The sequence below is a fragment of the Molossus molossus genome, unplaced genomic scaffold (assembly GCF_014108415.1).
Source record: "Molossus molossus isolate mMolMol1 unplaced genomic scaffold, mMolMol1.p scaffold_m16_p_8, whole genome shotgun sequence".
In the NCBI taxonomy this organism is placed as follows: Eukaryota; Metazoa; Chordata; class Mammalia; order Chiroptera; family Molossidae; genus Molossus; species Molossus molossus.
Window position 1 is genome coordinate 90,245,303 of NW_023425402.1, and position 17,647 is coordinate 90,262,949.

The window sequence follows — 17,647 nt, forward strand, 5'->3', positions numbered from 1 at the left end:
GAAACTGATCAAAGGGGTTGTTTTGCGGCGGGGGGGGGGGGCGGGTACAATGTTTATAGAGAGACAGAAGCAGAAGTGAGGCTTCTCTGCATAGCTTTTTACATTTTTTTCAACAATGTAAATGTACGGCCTATCCAATAAGTAACTGAAAATGTATGCTAAGATTGTGTGGGCTGCATCCTAATGTAGAGGTAAAAACCAGGCGGTGCCGTCAGCAGCCTAGAGCTCTGACCCCACCAGCTAGCTAATGGGTACAACTGTTACATCTTGAGAGAGGGAGGGCAGCGTCCTTGCCCAGGGGGTGGGCCCAGCAGCCAGACCATCAGCTGGGAAGCTGCAGCGCACCTCCACAGAACCACAGAAATTCTCGGATGCCAGCATCATCAGGCATCATCGGATTATGCACACCTGCTTGCTCAGTTTCCTTTGCCACACATCGTGGTCTCTGAGTCCTCAGAACATTTCATCAGATATCTAATATTGTCATATAGAAAGCCCCCATTATATTTTAGCACGTGTTATGGACATTTATATCAGCCAATTATTACACGGTCCTCTCCATAGTACCAATGACACCTTTACCAGCTTTTAATCAGAAGGGGAAGGGGACAAGGAAAGCATAATAGAGTATTTCCCCCCAGGAATAACCTGAAACAGCTGTCTGTCCTCCCAAAGCAGGACACTGCTTTTCCACATGGGGGAAATTTCATGTGAAACGAATCAGAATAATAAATGAAAAATAAATCAATACCGGCAGAAGGAAATTTCCACCATCCCCCGGGGCAGGGGGCATTTCTTATTCCAGAAATGATTACATTTATTTTTAGAATATAATTTTTGGATGAAATATGCTATAAACATTCAAAGTCAGTACTTTATATGTGTGGAACTGCCACTATCCTACAAATTTACAGGCAGGTCTCAAAAGTTAGATACTTTCTAAAACCCCAATTTAAATTGGCAATTTGGAATTCAGAAGATTTTCTCCTAGAAATGTTATAAATGATGGTTAACTCTGTCAAATATTTATTTATGTATTTAACCATCCACACAAAACTGGAAAGAACCTGAAGGAAGGACCCTGTTGTATTCATCTCGCAACCCTCCAAACTCAGCACCAGCAGAATAACCCGAAATGCGTTCCCTGACGGGGTGACTATCTTGCCACCCGCAATGGACAAGATTCCTAACACACAACACAGACTGGTGTTTCCAAAGCTTGGTTAATCAGAATCACCTGGGGGCACCTGTTGGCCAGGCCTCTCCCTGGCCTCCACCCAGACTTACTGACTCAGAATCTCCAGAATTTCTGGGGAGCTGTTTTTAAACAGCCCCCCTTCCCCAGTACACCTGATGATTCAGAAACTGTGGGAAACACGGGCTGAATGAAAGAGTGTGAACTATCTCAGTCCCAAGATGCCCAGGGAGAGCGGAGGTCTAAGCTAAGGCCCAGTTCTGAACGGGAACAGGAACTCAGCTAGGAGCGGGGTTTCGGCTCTGACAGTCCCCTGAGCAACTGAGGCAACAGGGAAACCTAGGAAGCTCAGCGGGAGCTGAGCTGGGTCTGCAGTTCCTACAACAGGAGGAAATGGAGGCAAACAGGGTTTTCAGAAAGAGGACAGCTACATAAAAGACCCCAAGAGAAGGGCTGGCTCCGCCAACCCCCGCCAGCCAAACCCCTGTAAGACAGAAAGAAACCACCACCCCTCACACATTCCTGCTGGGAACTACATACGCTTTATGGATATACTTCAGGATCCCTGCGCAGACCTCTCAAGTTTTCAAATCAGAAGTATTTTATGTGTGTCTGATACAAGCTCTCCTCTGCGCTTGGTCAGCTTTCCTGTTCCGGGCTTCAGCTGAGCAGCGACACAGGGTCTGGGCCATCTGTGGCAATATATGGACATCAACGTACACACAGATGTTAACTCGGCCTTCTCTGTCATCTAAACAACAGTAAATGTTAAGTGTATAATAGTTATGAGCCAGGCACTATGCTAAGTACTTTAGATACGTGTCTCACATTTCTTGGCCATCTGCTAGTAGTTTGAGAGGTTTCAAAACAAAAAGAGAAGAAAGAGGAAAAAGACCAAAAAAACAGAAGGCTTTCCCCTTTCAGCTATTTGACAGGCTTTTGCCATATATTCTTGGTGTTGGTTTTCTCATGTGAATACAGAATGTCATAATTTGAAGAGAGAGTGCCACAGAGTGGTCAGAAGATAAGCCTGCCTGGGCAAACAAATTCTTAGTTGCATCATCTGTCAAGCAAAAGTAACAACAGTATCTACCTCATAGAGCTGTTGCACATATTAAAGCGCCTGGTCTATAGCAGATGCTCATTAGCTGTATGTATTATTAGGCAATACAAAGTCACCAAATATACGGCCCAATACCAGAAACTGGAATTGTGCTGCTGCCCAGATATTGATCTCAGTAATGTCACTTTGTTTGAGTGATACTTTCACAGACACATCACTTAATCCACAAGGAAAGAGTCTAAGGCAGGGACCTCCAGGGCCTTTTCTCGGAGGAGCCTTCTCTGAAAAACAGAAGCTCCATCTCTTTTGCTACATTTGTCTCAAGTGTTGCTAACAAATGTAACATGTAAAAACAAGACAGCCATCAGCACCATCCTGTTGATTTTGAGCTTCAAAGCCTACAGAATTAATTCATTCCAGGATATGAACCAACTTGAGGAGAAACAGATTTAAATAATTAAATCAACTTACTAGGTACCTACTTAGGTGCAAACCATTTTATGTTTTTTGTTTCCAAAGACATTAAAATGATAGCCAAAGTAAAACAATGCATTATTTTTCTCTTTCTTAATTTTCATCCAAAATATTAAGAATCGCAAATATTTCTCAAAATTTTTTTTTTCATTTGCTAGTCTCATGATGAAATTTTAATCTTGGCTTTTCCTCTAATATAGAGGAAAACAAGGCTATTACTAGTAAATTATTTCAACCTAAATGTAGGTAGTTTTATATACCAGGTAATTATAGTTTCAATAACCAAGAATCAATGAGTAAATTGATGTTTTGGCTTAAACAATACACTCTCATAATTTTTTAAAAAAGAACGCAAATTTTGGACATCTTGACATATGGTAATAAATTTAAACAATTTTTTCATAATGATGTTAGCACTTTTTAGAGAAGAAGAGGAGGCCATGAGTGGGCTGTGGGCGGGATATACACAAATTTGAAACATTTGCCTGATCTGTTTAGAAATGACTAACCCTCCAGACCTGATGGTCCATGCACTCCAGGTCGGTAAAATGTGAGTTGAAACAATCTACATAGTCATGAAGAGTTTATTTCAGACACAAAGATTTTTTTAAATCCCTAATGACAGGCATCAGAGAGGGATTATTGACCAAAGTCATTTATACAACGTCACCTGGGCTACTGCTGTTATAAATAGTAACCCTTCATTAGAATTACAAAATGCCAAAATTGAAAAGGCCAGGACAGGTGAATTTAGTCAAAGTCTCTATCTTACAGGTAAGGAAATAAAGCCTGGAGGTGGTGAATAAATGCTCAAAATCTGCATTGGAAAAGAGCAGCAGTGAAGCCAGACTCAAGACCCCTGGTTCCCAAGTCAATGAGCTTTCCTGTCTACTCCAGTGCTAAACACACTGGACACTGTGGCTCGACAGGGCTTAGGAAAGGTCTGGGAACCCGTAACTGGCACACGAGTTCCCCGCGATTCTTAAGGTCAGGCAAGTACAGGGCACACAGCTTCACCTCCCAGAGCCTCCTTAACCCGAGGTGCGGCCGCTCAGCTGTCAGTTTCTGTTAGTACATTTAGGGACCTTCCAGGGATTAGCGGAGGGTGGAGGCCATATTCCCACACCAACATCCTCCCTGCTATGTGGCATGTTTCAATGAAAGCAAATCTTGTGCCAGTTTCACCAGAAATACAAACATTCATCAGCAGGGAGGCAAAAAAAAAACCTCCACCTGCTCTTAAAAGTACAGTGAAGTCGCCTGTCTTTAGAACTCTCACAAGCGCCTCGCATAGAAGGTTCATTCTGAGGAAGAAGCAAATACATTCTGACATCAGGACAGTCAACCCTCTGGTTGGGTCAAGGGACGGTTTCATGTGAGGTAGAACAATGCAGCTCACACACTACCCAGAAGGTAGTAAGGCTACAGTCAGTGTCTGCCTGACAGACTCATGCCTTGTTTATGCGAAGTGTGTCCCTACAACCTGTCTGCCAAGCAGCTGTCTTGAACACTAGTCATCTCACCTATAAAAATTGCTCGCATTCTCCCAAGGTCATCGTGTACAGGTGCATGGGCTGAGAATCATATCCACTCTATAGGAGCACCATTGACACACACGAGCATGTGAATGGTGCCCCCTATAGTTGTGCAATAAAATAACCCTCCCTGAACTTGGAACACTTCCAGAATCTAGGGGGGAAATCTGCTTTTCTGGCACAATAAGAAAAAAAGAGCCAGCAAGTCATCTTTTCTCCTATTCTGTTTCAACAATTACATTTCATATTCACCCACGAAGTACTTTTACGGTGAAGTGGAAGAGTTCTGCCTAGCTCTCAGAAGACTCAGTGTCTGTCTTACGTATGCCTCTTCCTGGTCCCAGAATTTCCATTTCTTTGTCTGTAATGTGGACAGAATACAGCCTGGCCTTACTACCTTACAAGGTTTTTGAGTCAAATAATGAATATGAAAAATATGTTTTCAGTCATAAAAGCACTACATAAATATTGTGTTATTATTAATTATCAAAAGGAACAAGTGACCCAGGGCTGAAAAATCAAACAGGGCTGTCAGGCTGGGTGTCTACTGATTTCTCCACAGTAAAGCCTGCTTTGATGGTCTCCAGCCATAGAAACATCAATGCGAGAGAGATACATTCACGGCTGCCTCCTACCTGCCCCCTACTGGGGATCGAGCCCACAACCCGGGCCTGTGCCCTGACCGGGAATCGAACCTGGACCTCTCAGTCCATGGGACAATGTCAATCCATTGAGCCACACTGGCCAGGCAGCTGTCATTATTTTCAATGGGAACTTATTGTGTCAACAAAATTAATGAAGTTTGACTCTTACAGAAAGAAGAGTTAAGCACAAAACTTTAAAAAGGCAGAAAGTTTATTTTTCCTTTGTTTTTAAAGTACTTGTCTTGTCCGGCTGGTGTGGCTCAGTAGCTGAACGTCGACCCATACACTAAGAGGTCGCTGGTTCGATTCCAGGTCAGGGCACATGCCCAGGATGTGGGCCCGATCCCCAGTGGGGGGCATGCAGGAGGCGGCCAATGTCCTCTCTTATGGATATTTCTATCTCTCCCTCTCACTTCCTCTATCTCTAAAATCAATAAAGAAAAAAAAACATTGTTTAAAGTACTTGTCTTGCTCACTTAGATTTGCAGCAGTCAGCATAGTAATCCTTCCTGAAAATTTTTGTAGTTATTCTTCCTGACACTGAGCACCAAGAAACAATGTATCAGCTCCATTCAAATATCTATTGAGATATCCCATTCCAGGCACTGTTAAGTTTTGGAAAAACAAAGACGCAGCCGTCACTGACCTCAAGGAACTTGCAATCTAGCAGAGAGGAGCAAACGTGAATACACAATTTTCATCCACACTGGTAAAAGCAGTGATGGAGGAACATACCTGATGTCCATGCTGGATGCCGTGGGAGCATTCCCTCCAACCTGGGGGTTCAGGGAAAGCATTAAGGGAAGCTTGATGGATGAGCAGGAGAAAAACAGTAATGTGCATTCTCCCCAGTTTATGACAAAAATTATTTTCAGTGACTTCCTACCCATGAGGTTTTGAGGAATGGCAAACTTGGTGAAATACTTCTTAGAATCACTGAGACCAGCAGGACTGGCCCATAGGACTAAAGCGCTAGTTCTGTATTACAAAGATGAAGTCCATGGGTTTTTAAAATAGCTCACACCCTTTATTATTGGTAGAAACCCTCAAGTAATGAAACATGCAGTCTCCCTCTGCACTTGGCTTCTGTAAGCTACTCAGTTTTGTTACTTGCTCCTTGGGAGACTCATTTAAAAGTTTATCTGACAAGAAGGGGTGAAATGAAGTCATAGTTATCCTTGGGACTGTTTATTAAATATATTTGAACTTTGTTTCAGATACAAAGCAGTGGGACAGCAGGTGAGCCGCTCTCATCACACAAGCTGGGGCAAATCACCTCAGCTCTTTCAGACTTGATTTCCTCTCTTGTCAAGAGCTCATGAAATATACACCTGAAACTAACACAAGATAATAGTGCATGTAAACTGTAACTGACAAATAAAATATTTTTAAAAGGAGTTCATGAAATAGATGGCCTTTACAGAGAACTCCAAATCTAAAAGTCTACATGTCCCTTCTAATGAAGTATGTTATTCTGAAGACCTGCCTACAAAGGTACCAAAATGACTTCAAAACGTAGCTTGTATAAGAACAGGGTTTGATGCATCTTTTTAAAAGAATCCTAACAGAAGCTCAATGAAATGAACACATAGGTGTTTCACAGCTCTCCAGCATATAAAAAAGTGTGTGAAGGTGAAAAACCACAAAAATGACGTCTTTATAGTTCAACTTTCTTCTCTGTATGTGCGCTCTACTCTCAGACATAATTACATTCAATAAAAGCCTTCTTCCTCGATCATAAAAAAAAAAAATTGATGAGCCAGGTTTTCTGGTACAAAATCAAAGTCATTTAAGATTCAAAAGATTTTAAAATTTGTGAAAAGTTTTCAAACAAGTTATTGCAGTCCCTTAGGACAACCTTAGTTAATTTAGGGGATTTGTGGGATTTGGGCTATGGGTGCATATGTACACAGAGAGAAATATGTGGTATGTTTAAATGTACAACAAAGGTAGCAAATGAAGGAGTTTGTGACCTTCAGGGAGTTTTTTCTTGTTTCTTGAGGCCCACAACAGATCAGTTTATCTAGCTGATCTGCCTCATCACATCATTCCTCAAGGGTGAAATTCTCCTTCACCCACACAGACTCTACACAGAAAACGGATAGAAGCAGCTAGTGATTACCGAGATGACCGTGACATTCCACTAGGACAGTCTATCCTGATGCATGGGATCATTATTCACATTAAGCAGAAATATTCTTTTTATGTCCAACAACTTGATGAGACCACTTTGATTTCCCTGCCCCCCTGACTTTCTTTTTTTTTTTTGGTCGGAGTTGGGGGAAGGAAGACTCTCCCAGACTGGGAACTGTCCACAACTCGTAAGTGTTGACAGTACAGTCAAAGAGATGACCTGTAAAATGTAAAACCATCCCACAATAACTTCACAACTTGAAGAAAGATGTATTCCAGCAAGTACTCTCACTGTATTTAAGGACTGTAAACATGAACTTTTCTGGTTATAAGGTAGTTTTCGCAGAGCTGTTTTTCCAGCAGGGAAAAGCATGGCAAACCAGCTCTCTGAGATTACGTATGAAGTGGTTCTAAGAGAGACAGTTTTATTTCCTCCAGAGCTGCTAAAATCTCCAAGTGGGTTACACCAGCATCTCCCCTCCCACCCCGGGATCCATCAACCAGCTTCAATGTACTCTTTACATTTAGGATTATGATCAAGTCCACGTACTAAAAGGGGAGAAACCACACAAACATCACACTGAAAGTTTCTCTGCCAGCAGGAAATTCCAGTTACTCCATTCACTGGAGATAGTTAAGCTGCTGAAATGAAATGGGCGTTTGGAGAGATCACCCTGTCAAGACCTGGACTTGATTTTCAGGGTAGGAGGAGGTCAGACAAAGATGAATGGGATTCGGAGTCTGAGCTCCAGGTCAAGGCCCTCTGAATAACAAAGACATGGTAGGTCAGAAGGAGAGGGAGACAAAAATTAGCACCAAAAAAGAAAAGCCTGAAGTAAAAGTCTGCATTCTTATGTTGGTAGGTGAGACCACCGGTATGTGGTGGCCAGAGAGGAGACAAGCAGCCCCAACGCTCAGTGAGATCCCCAGAGACTTTTACAAACATCCTCTTGAAGTCTCAAGAACTGTAATCCTTATAAGTATCGTACACCTGGCTTCTGGAACAGACTACCTTCCGCTGACCCTTTGCTCAGGACCTTGGCTGCTGCTCTGTCCACAGAGCCCAGGGTCTCCTCTTGGTCTCCCACACGGAGACAAGTACAGGACAGTGGGACAGGGCCAGCCCAATTCCCACCCTCCGCGCCCACTCCATCGAGGCGGCCAACAACCTCCCGGAACCCGAAAGTCGGAGAGTGCCGCACGTGCCTGCCACCTGCACCGCCGCCGCCTCGGGGCAGGCAGGAGTCCCCCCAGGAGAGCCGACAGTCGCGGGGCTCCGGGGCTCGGCGCCGCAGCCCGAGAGCCGGCCCGGGGCCGCCAGGGGGCGGGAGGGAGCAGCTGTCCGGGCACCTCCCCGCCTCGTTCCCCTCCCCCGACCCGCCCGCCACTCACGGATTTTCACTCGGCGGTGGTCGAGGCGCGCGGCGGCGGTGTGCAGGGCGTCGAGGCGGCGGTGCAGCGCGGCGGTGCGGTGGCCCAGCGAGGCCGCCTGGCCCTCGAGCTCCCCGAAGATGTCCCCAGCGCAGCGCGACAAGTCGGCGAGCTGCTCCAGCAGGCAAACCAGGGCGTGCGAGCTGACCTGCTCCAGCGAGCGGAAGAGCGGCGCGCCCGCGGCCCCGGCCCCGGCCCGGTGCAGCCGCGCGGGCTCCACGGCCCTCTGGTGGAAGGGCATGGCCGGGGGCGGGCGGCACGGGCTCGCGGCGCCGCGGGCCGCCCGGGGCCAGCAAAGCCCTTAAACCGGCCCCCGTCGGCGCGGGGCGCGAGTCCGCATCCAACACAAAGAAAAGTCCCGGGCAGCGGCGGGGCGCCGAGGGGAAGCCGGTGGCGGCTGCCCGCGGAGAGAGGCAGGCGGTCGGGAAGGACGGACCGACGGACGCGCGGGCGGGCGGGCGGACAACGAGGCAGGGGAGCCCCGGCAGCTCGGGAAGCCGCGGGCAGAGCTCCGTGGGTCCGAGCAGGGCTGCCTGGCGCTCGGCGGCGTCTCTCCACCCGCCGGGGTGCCCGGGCCGCGCCGCGAGAGGAAGTTCCCGGAGCAGCTCCCGGGCGGGGGGCGCGGTGGCCGCGGCGGCGAGTGGAGACGCGAGTCCCGCTGAAGTTTGCAGGGAGGCAGGAAAGAGCCGGCGGCTCCTTCCCTCCCTCCCGATTGGAGAGGGAGGAGGAAGCGGGGGAAGTGCCGCCAACACCGGGCGAGAGGGAGGGGAGGCGAAAGAAAGGAAAGGGGGAGGAGAAAAGGGCCGGCCCGAGGAACCACCTGCGGCTCCCGCGGCCGCCGCGCCCTGCGCCAGCGCCAGCGGGGAGGTGGCGGCCCCGCGCCCTGCACGGCCGCGCAGTCCCGGGGCTCCCCCGTCGCCGCCCCGCTCCCCTCCAAAGCCCACCGGCCGTCGGGCCGAGTCCTCGTTCGTCCCCCGAGCCCAGAGCGGGGAGGGGTTGGGCGCAGTGTGGGCGTCCCCGAGGCGGAGGAGCCGGGACAGCCCTGGCGAGCCCGCTGGGCCGCTCACCTGCGCTCTTGCCCTCGGGGACTCGTGAGTCAGGTGCGCCCCGCCCCACGGGAAACGCCCGGGAGCCTCAGTGGGTCCACCTTCTCTCTCCCCAGTACTACTCGGGAAAGCGGCCAAGGCTTCTGGGCGCTTAGGTGGACCTAAAAGAGGACATGAGATCGTCCAGTAGCCAAGGGTTCTGTAGCGGACTAGGAGTCCTCCCAATGGGAAAAACCTTTTGGGGGCTTGTAAGGGGCGGAGGGGTGGAGTTCAAGAGACTTTTCTTAACAAACTGGCCCCCTCCTCCTCCAACTGGAATGGCCTCCTCTGAATTGTGCCAAATATGTTATCCCTCTTCCCCAAAGCATGTGAGAGGGATGGGGGGAGTGGAACCCCAACCTAGAACCCTGAATTTCGTGCCTGGAAGACGGTTAAGCTGAATGCTGTTGAGATCGTGGTCAAACCTCTGGTTAGAAATGTTTGCGGAGACGGAGTCCAATATCCTGAAGCTGAAGCCCCAATGGCCTTTTTGCTGTTTGCTCAGGAAAGGAATCACGGCTTCTTTGCCTTCTGCCCCCAAGTGACCCAAACTGCTGCACTGTTGGGTGCAGTGTGGGAATCTGGTGTCCCAGATCAGCTATGTTGATTGCATTATAAAGTGGATTCCCTCTCCAAGAAAGACACCGGAAATGCAAGACAACCAGGCCTGAGAGGGCATCGCCACACAAAACCTAGTAGACAAACGTTTTTTGGTCTTTCCCCTGTTGTACAGTTGATCATTGTTCAGGACATGGGCGAATATGGTCTCATAGTCACTCTGACCACCTTCAGGGTTGTTATGAGGCACAAAGGAGCTGCTGCTATCCATGAAAAAAGATGCTGTGAAATTTATGAAGCACTGTATGAACATCAGGTACAGTATAAAAGTGTGCTGTTCCCTCAAAAAATATTTGTTGAGCGCCTGTGTGAGGCACTGGCTGGAGATGCTGCAAAGCTGTCTGGCTCCATCCCTGCCATCACTGAGGCTCCCAGTCCAGTGGACCATGGAACGCACCTATATTCATATGCCATACATTTCACCTGTGTAAAGGGTACATTTGCATTTTTTTAGTACTGTATATTCAGAGTGTTATGTAAACATCACCGTAATCAATTTTAGAGCTAATTTTAATCCCATCCCCTCCCCCCCCCAAAAAAAACCCTCACAATTCTCTTTAGTACTCACTCATCTTTGTTTGTTTGTTTCTATGTATCTGACTCTTCTGGATATTTCATATAAAGGAAATCATACAGTATGTGCCCTTTTGGGTCTGCCTTCTTTCACTTAGCATAAGGTTCATCCTTGTACCATATATCAGTACTTCAATCCCTTTTTATGGCTGATTAATACTCCATTGTATGGATATACCACATTTGTTCACCCATTGATGGACATTTGAGTTTCAATTTTTTGGCTAATATGAATACTGCTGCTATGAATGTTCTTGTCCACGTCTCCATATGGACATGAGTTGTCATTTCTCTTGAATTACTGCATTATATCATAACTTTTTTAGGAACTGCCAGACTTCCAAAACAGCTGCACTGTTTTACATTCCCACCAGCAATGTATGACAGTTGCAATTTCACCTTATCCTCACCAATACCTGTTGGTATCTGTCTTTTTTACTCTAGCTATCCTAATGGTCATACAGTGGTATCTCATTTTGGTTTTGATTTACATTTCTCTGATAGTAATGAGTTTAAACATCATTTCATGTGCTTACTAGCCATTTGTTTATCTTCTTTGGAATAAGATCACATACATTTGAAGAAATGTGTGTTCAGATCTTTAGCCCATTTTTAAAATTCAATTATTGTCTTTTTATTTTTAAGTTGTAATAGGTCTTTATATATTCTACATACATGTCCTTTATCATGTATAACATTTACTTACTAATTGTGCCAGCAGTTTGCTGTGGTTGCACATTGTTCTTTAGTTTATTCATCCCTTGACACTGTCTTCTTGATCTGAAAAGAAATATGGTTTAACCACATAAATTAATACAGTATAAAGGGAGCATGGAATTTTTGTAAATTTATAATCCTGGGGGCAAAATGAATAGAATTTTTTGATAAAATGATTTCACTGCTTCAGAAGCTGAACTTAAACTCTCTATGTAACCAGAACATTGAATAAACAGGATTCATGGAGGGAGTGTACCCATAAAAGCAACTTAATTTTTGTTGCCCACTGTCCCTTTAAGAACCTGTGCAATGAGTTGTTCTTCCTCTTCTACTGAATGGCAACTCAAGCAGTCCCATAATTATTTTGCTCTCTCTCCAGTAATAGAAAACCCTACTGTTACTTTAAGAGATAAGATGTGCTCTCAATTCAGTACTGATGCTCCTCACCTTACGATGGGGTTACATCCCGATAAACCTATTGTAAATTGAAAATATCCTAAGTTGAGCCAGTTGAGCCCAGCCAGTGTGGGTCAGTGGATTGAGCATTGCCCCATGGTCTGAGGTCCCAGTTTGATTCCTGGTCAGGGCCCGTGCCCAGGTTGCAGGCTGGATTCCCAGTAGAGGGCGTGCAGGAGGAAGCCAAATCGATGTTTCTATCTCTCCCTCTTTATAAATTCAATAAAAACACGTTTAAAATATATATAAGTTTAAAATGCATGTAATACTACACTGTAGAATCTCAGTAGCTTACCCTCCTGATCGCTGACTGGAAACTATGGCCCGCTGGCACTGCCCAGCATCGAGTCTCCTACAGCATATTGCTAGCCCAGGAAAAGATAAAAATTCAAAGCGTGGTTTCTATTGAACATGTATCACTTTTGAATCATTGTAAAGTCAGAAAATTCTAAGTAGGGGACTGTCTGTAATTAAAACCTTGCCTCCTTTCCCGCAGGCTGGGACTTTCTGTGGTTAGAAGTCAGGGCAAAGGGCTTGGTCCTCCTCCATCTCACCCTCCCCCACCAGCCTACTAACCATAGTGTGGGGCGGGAGGGGTGCAGACAGCAGCCATGTGTGTACTGGACTGATGCTCGAACCAATGACATCACATTCCCTGGGCCTGGGGATGTTTGAAGCTGCCTCTTTCATAAACACATTCGTGGGCCCTTACTGGAAATGTTTGACCATACCTCCTAAGACACAAGCGATGAATCCTAACTGCTTACACTACCTCAATCTTGGTTTTCCTTCTGCTTGCTCCATACGGATTCTTGCTGTTGGGATCCTATCAAGCCTCTAGGTGAAACCTTTTAGGCAGAATCCCCTTGAAAATGAACAGGGCTGGCTTTCCTACTGGAGACTTCACATGTGGTCTCTGAGAGCCACATACCTTTTTTTTTTTTTTTAATCCTCACCTGAGGACATTTTACCATTTTTTGTACAGATAGAGTGGGAGGGAGAGAGAGGAAGAGAGAGAGAGAGAGAAAAACATCGACGTGAAAGGGACACCGAGTGGCTGCCACTCGCACGACCAACCAGGGCCGGGGACAAACTGCAACCGAAGTACGTGCCCTTAGCGGGAACCGAACCCGGGTCTCTCCGGACCACAGGCTGACGCTCTAACTGCTGAGCCAAACCGGCCAGGGCGAGCCACACACCTTTTTAAAGCTCGTGGCTGAAAGGTAGAGCGATGTCCTCCCAGGCATGGCCCTCTACTCCGCTGCCACAGGTCGCATCACCTTCCTGACGTGAGAGTCTGGCACCTGTCCACTCTCCGTCCGCCAGAGGCATACATCAAGCTCTCTGAGGGCCTGGGAAGGTCCTTCTCACTTGGCTGGACGTCAGCTGCCAGGGCCCCAGCCCATTCTAGAATGAGGTCAGGTCTCCCACTCCTATCTAAAAATCCTCCTCCCAAAACTCTCCTGACAGTCACCTGACTCTTGTACCCTCTGTAGAAATGAGCATCTAACCAGTCCTCAAACATTGGAAATTCTCACATCGCAGTCTTCACCACAACTCATATTGGTACCTGATATCTGTCATTTCTTGAGGCATCACTCACAACTTTCCATTTAATATCCTGAAAAATAATATACAAAACAGAACCAGACAGCCCAGGCCGTTTTGGTTCAGCGGTTAGAGCGTCGGCCTCCAGTCCAGAGAGACCCAGGTTCGGGTCCCACTAAGGGCACGTACCTTGGCTGCAGTTTGTCCCCGGCACTGGTTGGGTCGTGCAGGTGGCAGCCACTCGATGTGTCCCTTTACGTCGATGTTTCTCTCTCTCTCTCTCCCTCCCACTCTATCTGAACAAAAAAATGGAAAAATGTCCTCGGGTGAGGATTTAAAAAAAAAAAAAAAAAAAAAACCAGAACCAAACATTATACCAACTTATTCCAAGAAAAATTAAGAAAAAAAATTTTTTTTCTTTATTGATTTCAAGGAGAGAGGAAGGGAGAGGGAGATAGAAACATCAATGAGAGAGAACATCGACTGGCCGCCTCCTGCATGCCCCCCACTGGGGATCGGGCCCACAACCTGGGCATGTGCCCTGACCAGGAATCAAACCAGTGTCCTCTTGGTTGACACTCAATCACTGAGCCACACCAGCTGGGCTCCAAAAAGAATTTATAATGTCACCTACTAAGTTAAGGGATATGGAAAAAGAAACCAGTTTGGAAGAACACAGGTTTGGTGTGACACGCAGTTAGGAGCATCTTTGGGGCAGGTGAAAATCTGGGAAGGAATTCCAGTGAGGACTGGAAGCCATAGATGTGATACTTACAGCCATGAGAACAGGTGTCCTAAGAGCTAATAGATGAGTATTTGGATGAGCAGAGGGCTAAGGCCCAGGTGAGGGGAAGCCCCCAGCCAGGGGGCAAGAGGAGAAAAAAGGAGCATTGAAGGAGGAGGAATCTAAGCGGTGACTTTCATCAGTCCCAAGGTTGGAGAGGCTTGAGACAGAGAAAGCAGCGAATAGAGGCCCCGGGAGGCGAGGTGGGAAAGGGTTACTGGCAACCTTCAAAAGAGCACTTGTACTATGACAGGGGGCAGAAGCCAGATTTTGGTGATGAATACAGAGGATAGAACTGGAACATTCATAGAGAAAACTTCCATGCAAAGTTCAAAAACCAGTTAGAAGAAGTAATATTATTTAAAAAAAATTTTTTTTTCTCAAGATAGTGCTTGAAAACCAGGTGTGGCTAAGACTGCCTACCCTATTGGGCCATCCTCCCTTTTTCTACTGACAGAACTTAACTTGTTTACCGGTATGTCCATCCTCTTGAGATAAGTCATCATCCATCTATCCCATTCTGTTTTGACAGAGATGGGTCAAGTGTGACCCAGTTCTAAACCAATGAAATTGTAAGGGGAAGCAGGAGGCTTCTGAGAAATAGTCACCACCCTGAGGAGAGGAGAAAGGAAGGAGAAAGGCTCTTGCATTCTCTTCACTCGGGCCAGACCCTGCCACCTGCCCTCAGGTGCACTGAGGTGAAGACGGTATGTCTGCAGCTGCTCCAGGATCTTGAGACCAAGAAGGGCAGACCTGGAAAATCCAAGCACCATGCAAAGGACGAACTTACTCCAGAAGGATGACTCCATGTACTTACAGTGTAATTCCAAAGGTCTGAAGGCCAGGAACATTAGCATCACCGGGGAGCTTGTCAGACATGCAGAACCTCAGCCTCCACTGCCTCCCCATGGTGGGTGGGTGGGGGGTGGGCTTCTGCCCCCACTGTCATAGCAGGGGGGCCATGAATAAGGATGTGCCCTCCCCAGCTGACGCATTTGTACTCTCAGTTTGAGAAGCACTAGTTCAAACTCCTGTTTGTTGGGCTTTTCTATCACTTACAGTTAAATATACAGGGATTTATGAGGAGAAGTAGTAGGCGACCAAGGGACTGAAGATTCTGGAGGGAACTGAATGAAAATGGAAAGACGAGACGAAGAAGACAAGTGAAGTCAGCAGCTGGCCTGGGTCTGGGAAACAAAGCAGGACTCATCTGCCTGGAGCGGACGTGGGAGGAGAATGGTGGGGAGTGTCCTAGTGACTCAACAAGTGGTGAGAAAAGAACTCATGAATGAGGGTTCAGGAAGTGGGACGACTTGGGAAGGAGGGAGCTACATGTCCATGGATCTAACATCCTGCACCCTAAAAGCCCTAGAACACAGACAGCAGATGGTTGCTGGTTAACACAGAGGACACGTCCGGGGGAGGGGGACAAGGGGGGCAAGATCACCATCCAAGGGCTGAGTATGGAGTCTGAGGTGGAAAGAAAGTGACGGGCAGAAGAGTCCAGGCCTGGGTCCAGTGGGGGAATGTCACCCTGCAGTCCTGGGAAGGCCCAAGAAGATGTTTAGTGGATGTAGAAGAGGAAAAGGAAGAATAGGCAAGAGCCCTGACCGCTTTGGCTCAGTGGTTGGCTCTCAGACCAAAGAGTAGTGGGTTCGATTCCGGTCAAGGGCACGTACCTCGGTTGCGGTTCAGACCCCGGCCCTGGTCGGGAACGTGCGGGAAGCAACCAGTTGATGTGTCTCTCTCACATTGATCTTTCTCTTTCTCTCTCTCACACTCTATCTGAAGATAAATGGGAAAATATTCTCCGATGAGGATTTAAAAAAAAGAAGAATAGGCAAGAATGTGGGGCATTAGAAATTTGAAATGTCAGAGATAGGACAATGACATACAGTTTTGTGAATTGAAAAAAGAAATGTTCTTAATAAAAAACGATAGCAAACTACTGGCCAGAAGATGTGTAGTTGATGTACTCTTGATAATTATCAAAAGGTAAAAAGTAAAATTTATCTTTAATAGAAATCAAATAATTCCTTCCATTTGGAAAATGTTTTTTACAGTGTTCAATACATTTTTCCCCCTGCGGTACTCCATAAATCATAAAAAATGACTCGCACTTAAATGCTAATTAATATGGGCCTCACCTGATGGGCTTCTGCTGAAAACTGAGGCCACTGTATTAGTTTCCTCAGGCTGCCGTAACAAAATACCACAAACTGAGCAGCTCGAAGCAATAGGAAGTATTGTCTCATCTTCTGGAGGCTAGAAGTCTGAAATCAAGGTGGCCTCTGTAACCTGTCAGGGACAATCCCTCCTTACCTCCTCCAGCCTGGTAGTCACTGGCAGTCCTTGGTGTCCTTGGCTCACAGAAGGAAGCATCATGCAATCTCTGCCTCCTTGTCACACAGCCGCCGCCACCCCCCCCCCATCTGTCTCTCCACTCATAAGAACACCAGTCACAGTGGATTAAGAGCCCACCCTACTCCAGTAAGTCTTCGTCTTACGTTATTACATCCTCTGAGATCCCATTTCCAAACAAGATCGTATTCTGAGGTCTGGGGGAAAGGACTTCTACATACCTTTTGGAAACCACAATTCGACCAATAAACACCAACCCAATGAGATGACAGAAAGAAACTGTTTTTAGGTTAATTATTTAGATCGAGAGAATCTACATGCCTGAGTTACTAGAGGCAAAACAATGGCACATTACTCCCTGGTCCTGGTTCGGAACCTTTTTGAGTAAGGAAAGGGGGCACCTGGGAGGGGGAGGGGGATGCTGGTGTCCTGGGCTCTGGTCACGGCACTCCTGGTGGCTGTTCCTGTGGCAGTGTCACCCCTCTTCCACATGACATAAGTGCAGGAAGCGGTCAGGCTCTGCCCTGACGCCACTAATCTCTGCTCCATAGTCCTCAGAACTGAGAAAGCGGGAAAGGAGGCCAGAGGTCCCAGGCCGCATCTGCCTGTGAATCACCCAGCATTCTGCTCCCCCCTGCTCACTAACAGGGAATAAAGAGAAATTCTATTAAATCAATCTTAAGACCAAAGTTGTACAAGTCTATATGTTGTAAAGACCACAAAAATGAGTGGAAAGTAAAATAAGAAGTCCTAAGAGAGTATATAGAATTTTCCAAATTTTTATATATAGGACAAATTGTTCTTGTATTAAAAGTCTGATGGGTGAGGCACTGTTAGTATATTTTATCCAGCAGGCGGGGGGGGGGGGCAACAAATTATCATGACATGGAAAAGATGCAACAGGTACTGTGAGGTGTAGTATGTAACATTCTCTGCCCATGAAATACTGTCACTTGCCTGCAGGGTTTGCCAAGTGACAGAAACCTCTGTCTAGACTACTCTGGAGACTTCTATACAGCCAAGAGTCCTT

At 46.8% G+C, this 17,647-nt stretch overlaps 2 protein-coding genes across 2 annotated transcripts in view; both read right to left on the bottom strand.

Annotated features, from left to right (window-relative positions):
* The window catches only part of NHSL1 (NHS like 1), a 224,607-nt gene extending 215,891 nt beyond the window's left edge, over window positions 1-8,716 (bottom strand). The window contains exon 1 of the mRNA XM_036247769.1: window positions 8,437-8,716. Coding sequence (XP_036103662.1) covers window positions 8,437-8,716 — 280 coding nt within the window. The remainder of the gene's footprint in view (window positions 1-8,436) is intronic.
* Window positions 8,717-8,776: 60 nt separating this feature from the next.
* Window positions 8,777-14,766, bottom strand: LOC118620767 (collagen alpha-1(III) chain-like). Its single transcript, XM_036247770.1, has 4 exons — window positions 14,730-14,766; window positions 10,266-10,400; window positions 9,296-9,682; window positions 8,777-9,180 (listed from the first exon to the last, which is right to left on the bottom strand). The coding sequence occupies exons 1-4, from the start codon at window positions 14,764-14,766 to the stop codon at window positions 8,777-8,779; spliced, it is 963 nt and encodes a 320-aa protein (XP_036103663.1).
* Between the last annotated feature and the right edge of the window lie 2,881 nt (window positions 14,767-17,647).

Excerpts from the sequence above, each read along its gene's own strand:
- LOC118620767 (XM_036247770.1), bottom strand. The coding sequence starts at position 14,766 with ATGGATGATGACTTATCTCAAGAGGATGGACATACCG. Across the intron at positions 10,401-14,729 it reads TCAAGAGGATGGACATACCG|CATCTTTTTTCATGGATAGC; the intron begins GTAAACAAGTTA and ends TAAATTTCACAG. Across the intron at positions 9,683-10,265 it reads CAGGGGAAAGACCAAAAAAC|GTCCACCTAAGCGCCCAGAA; the intron begins GTTTGTCTACTA and ends GTCCTCTTTTAG.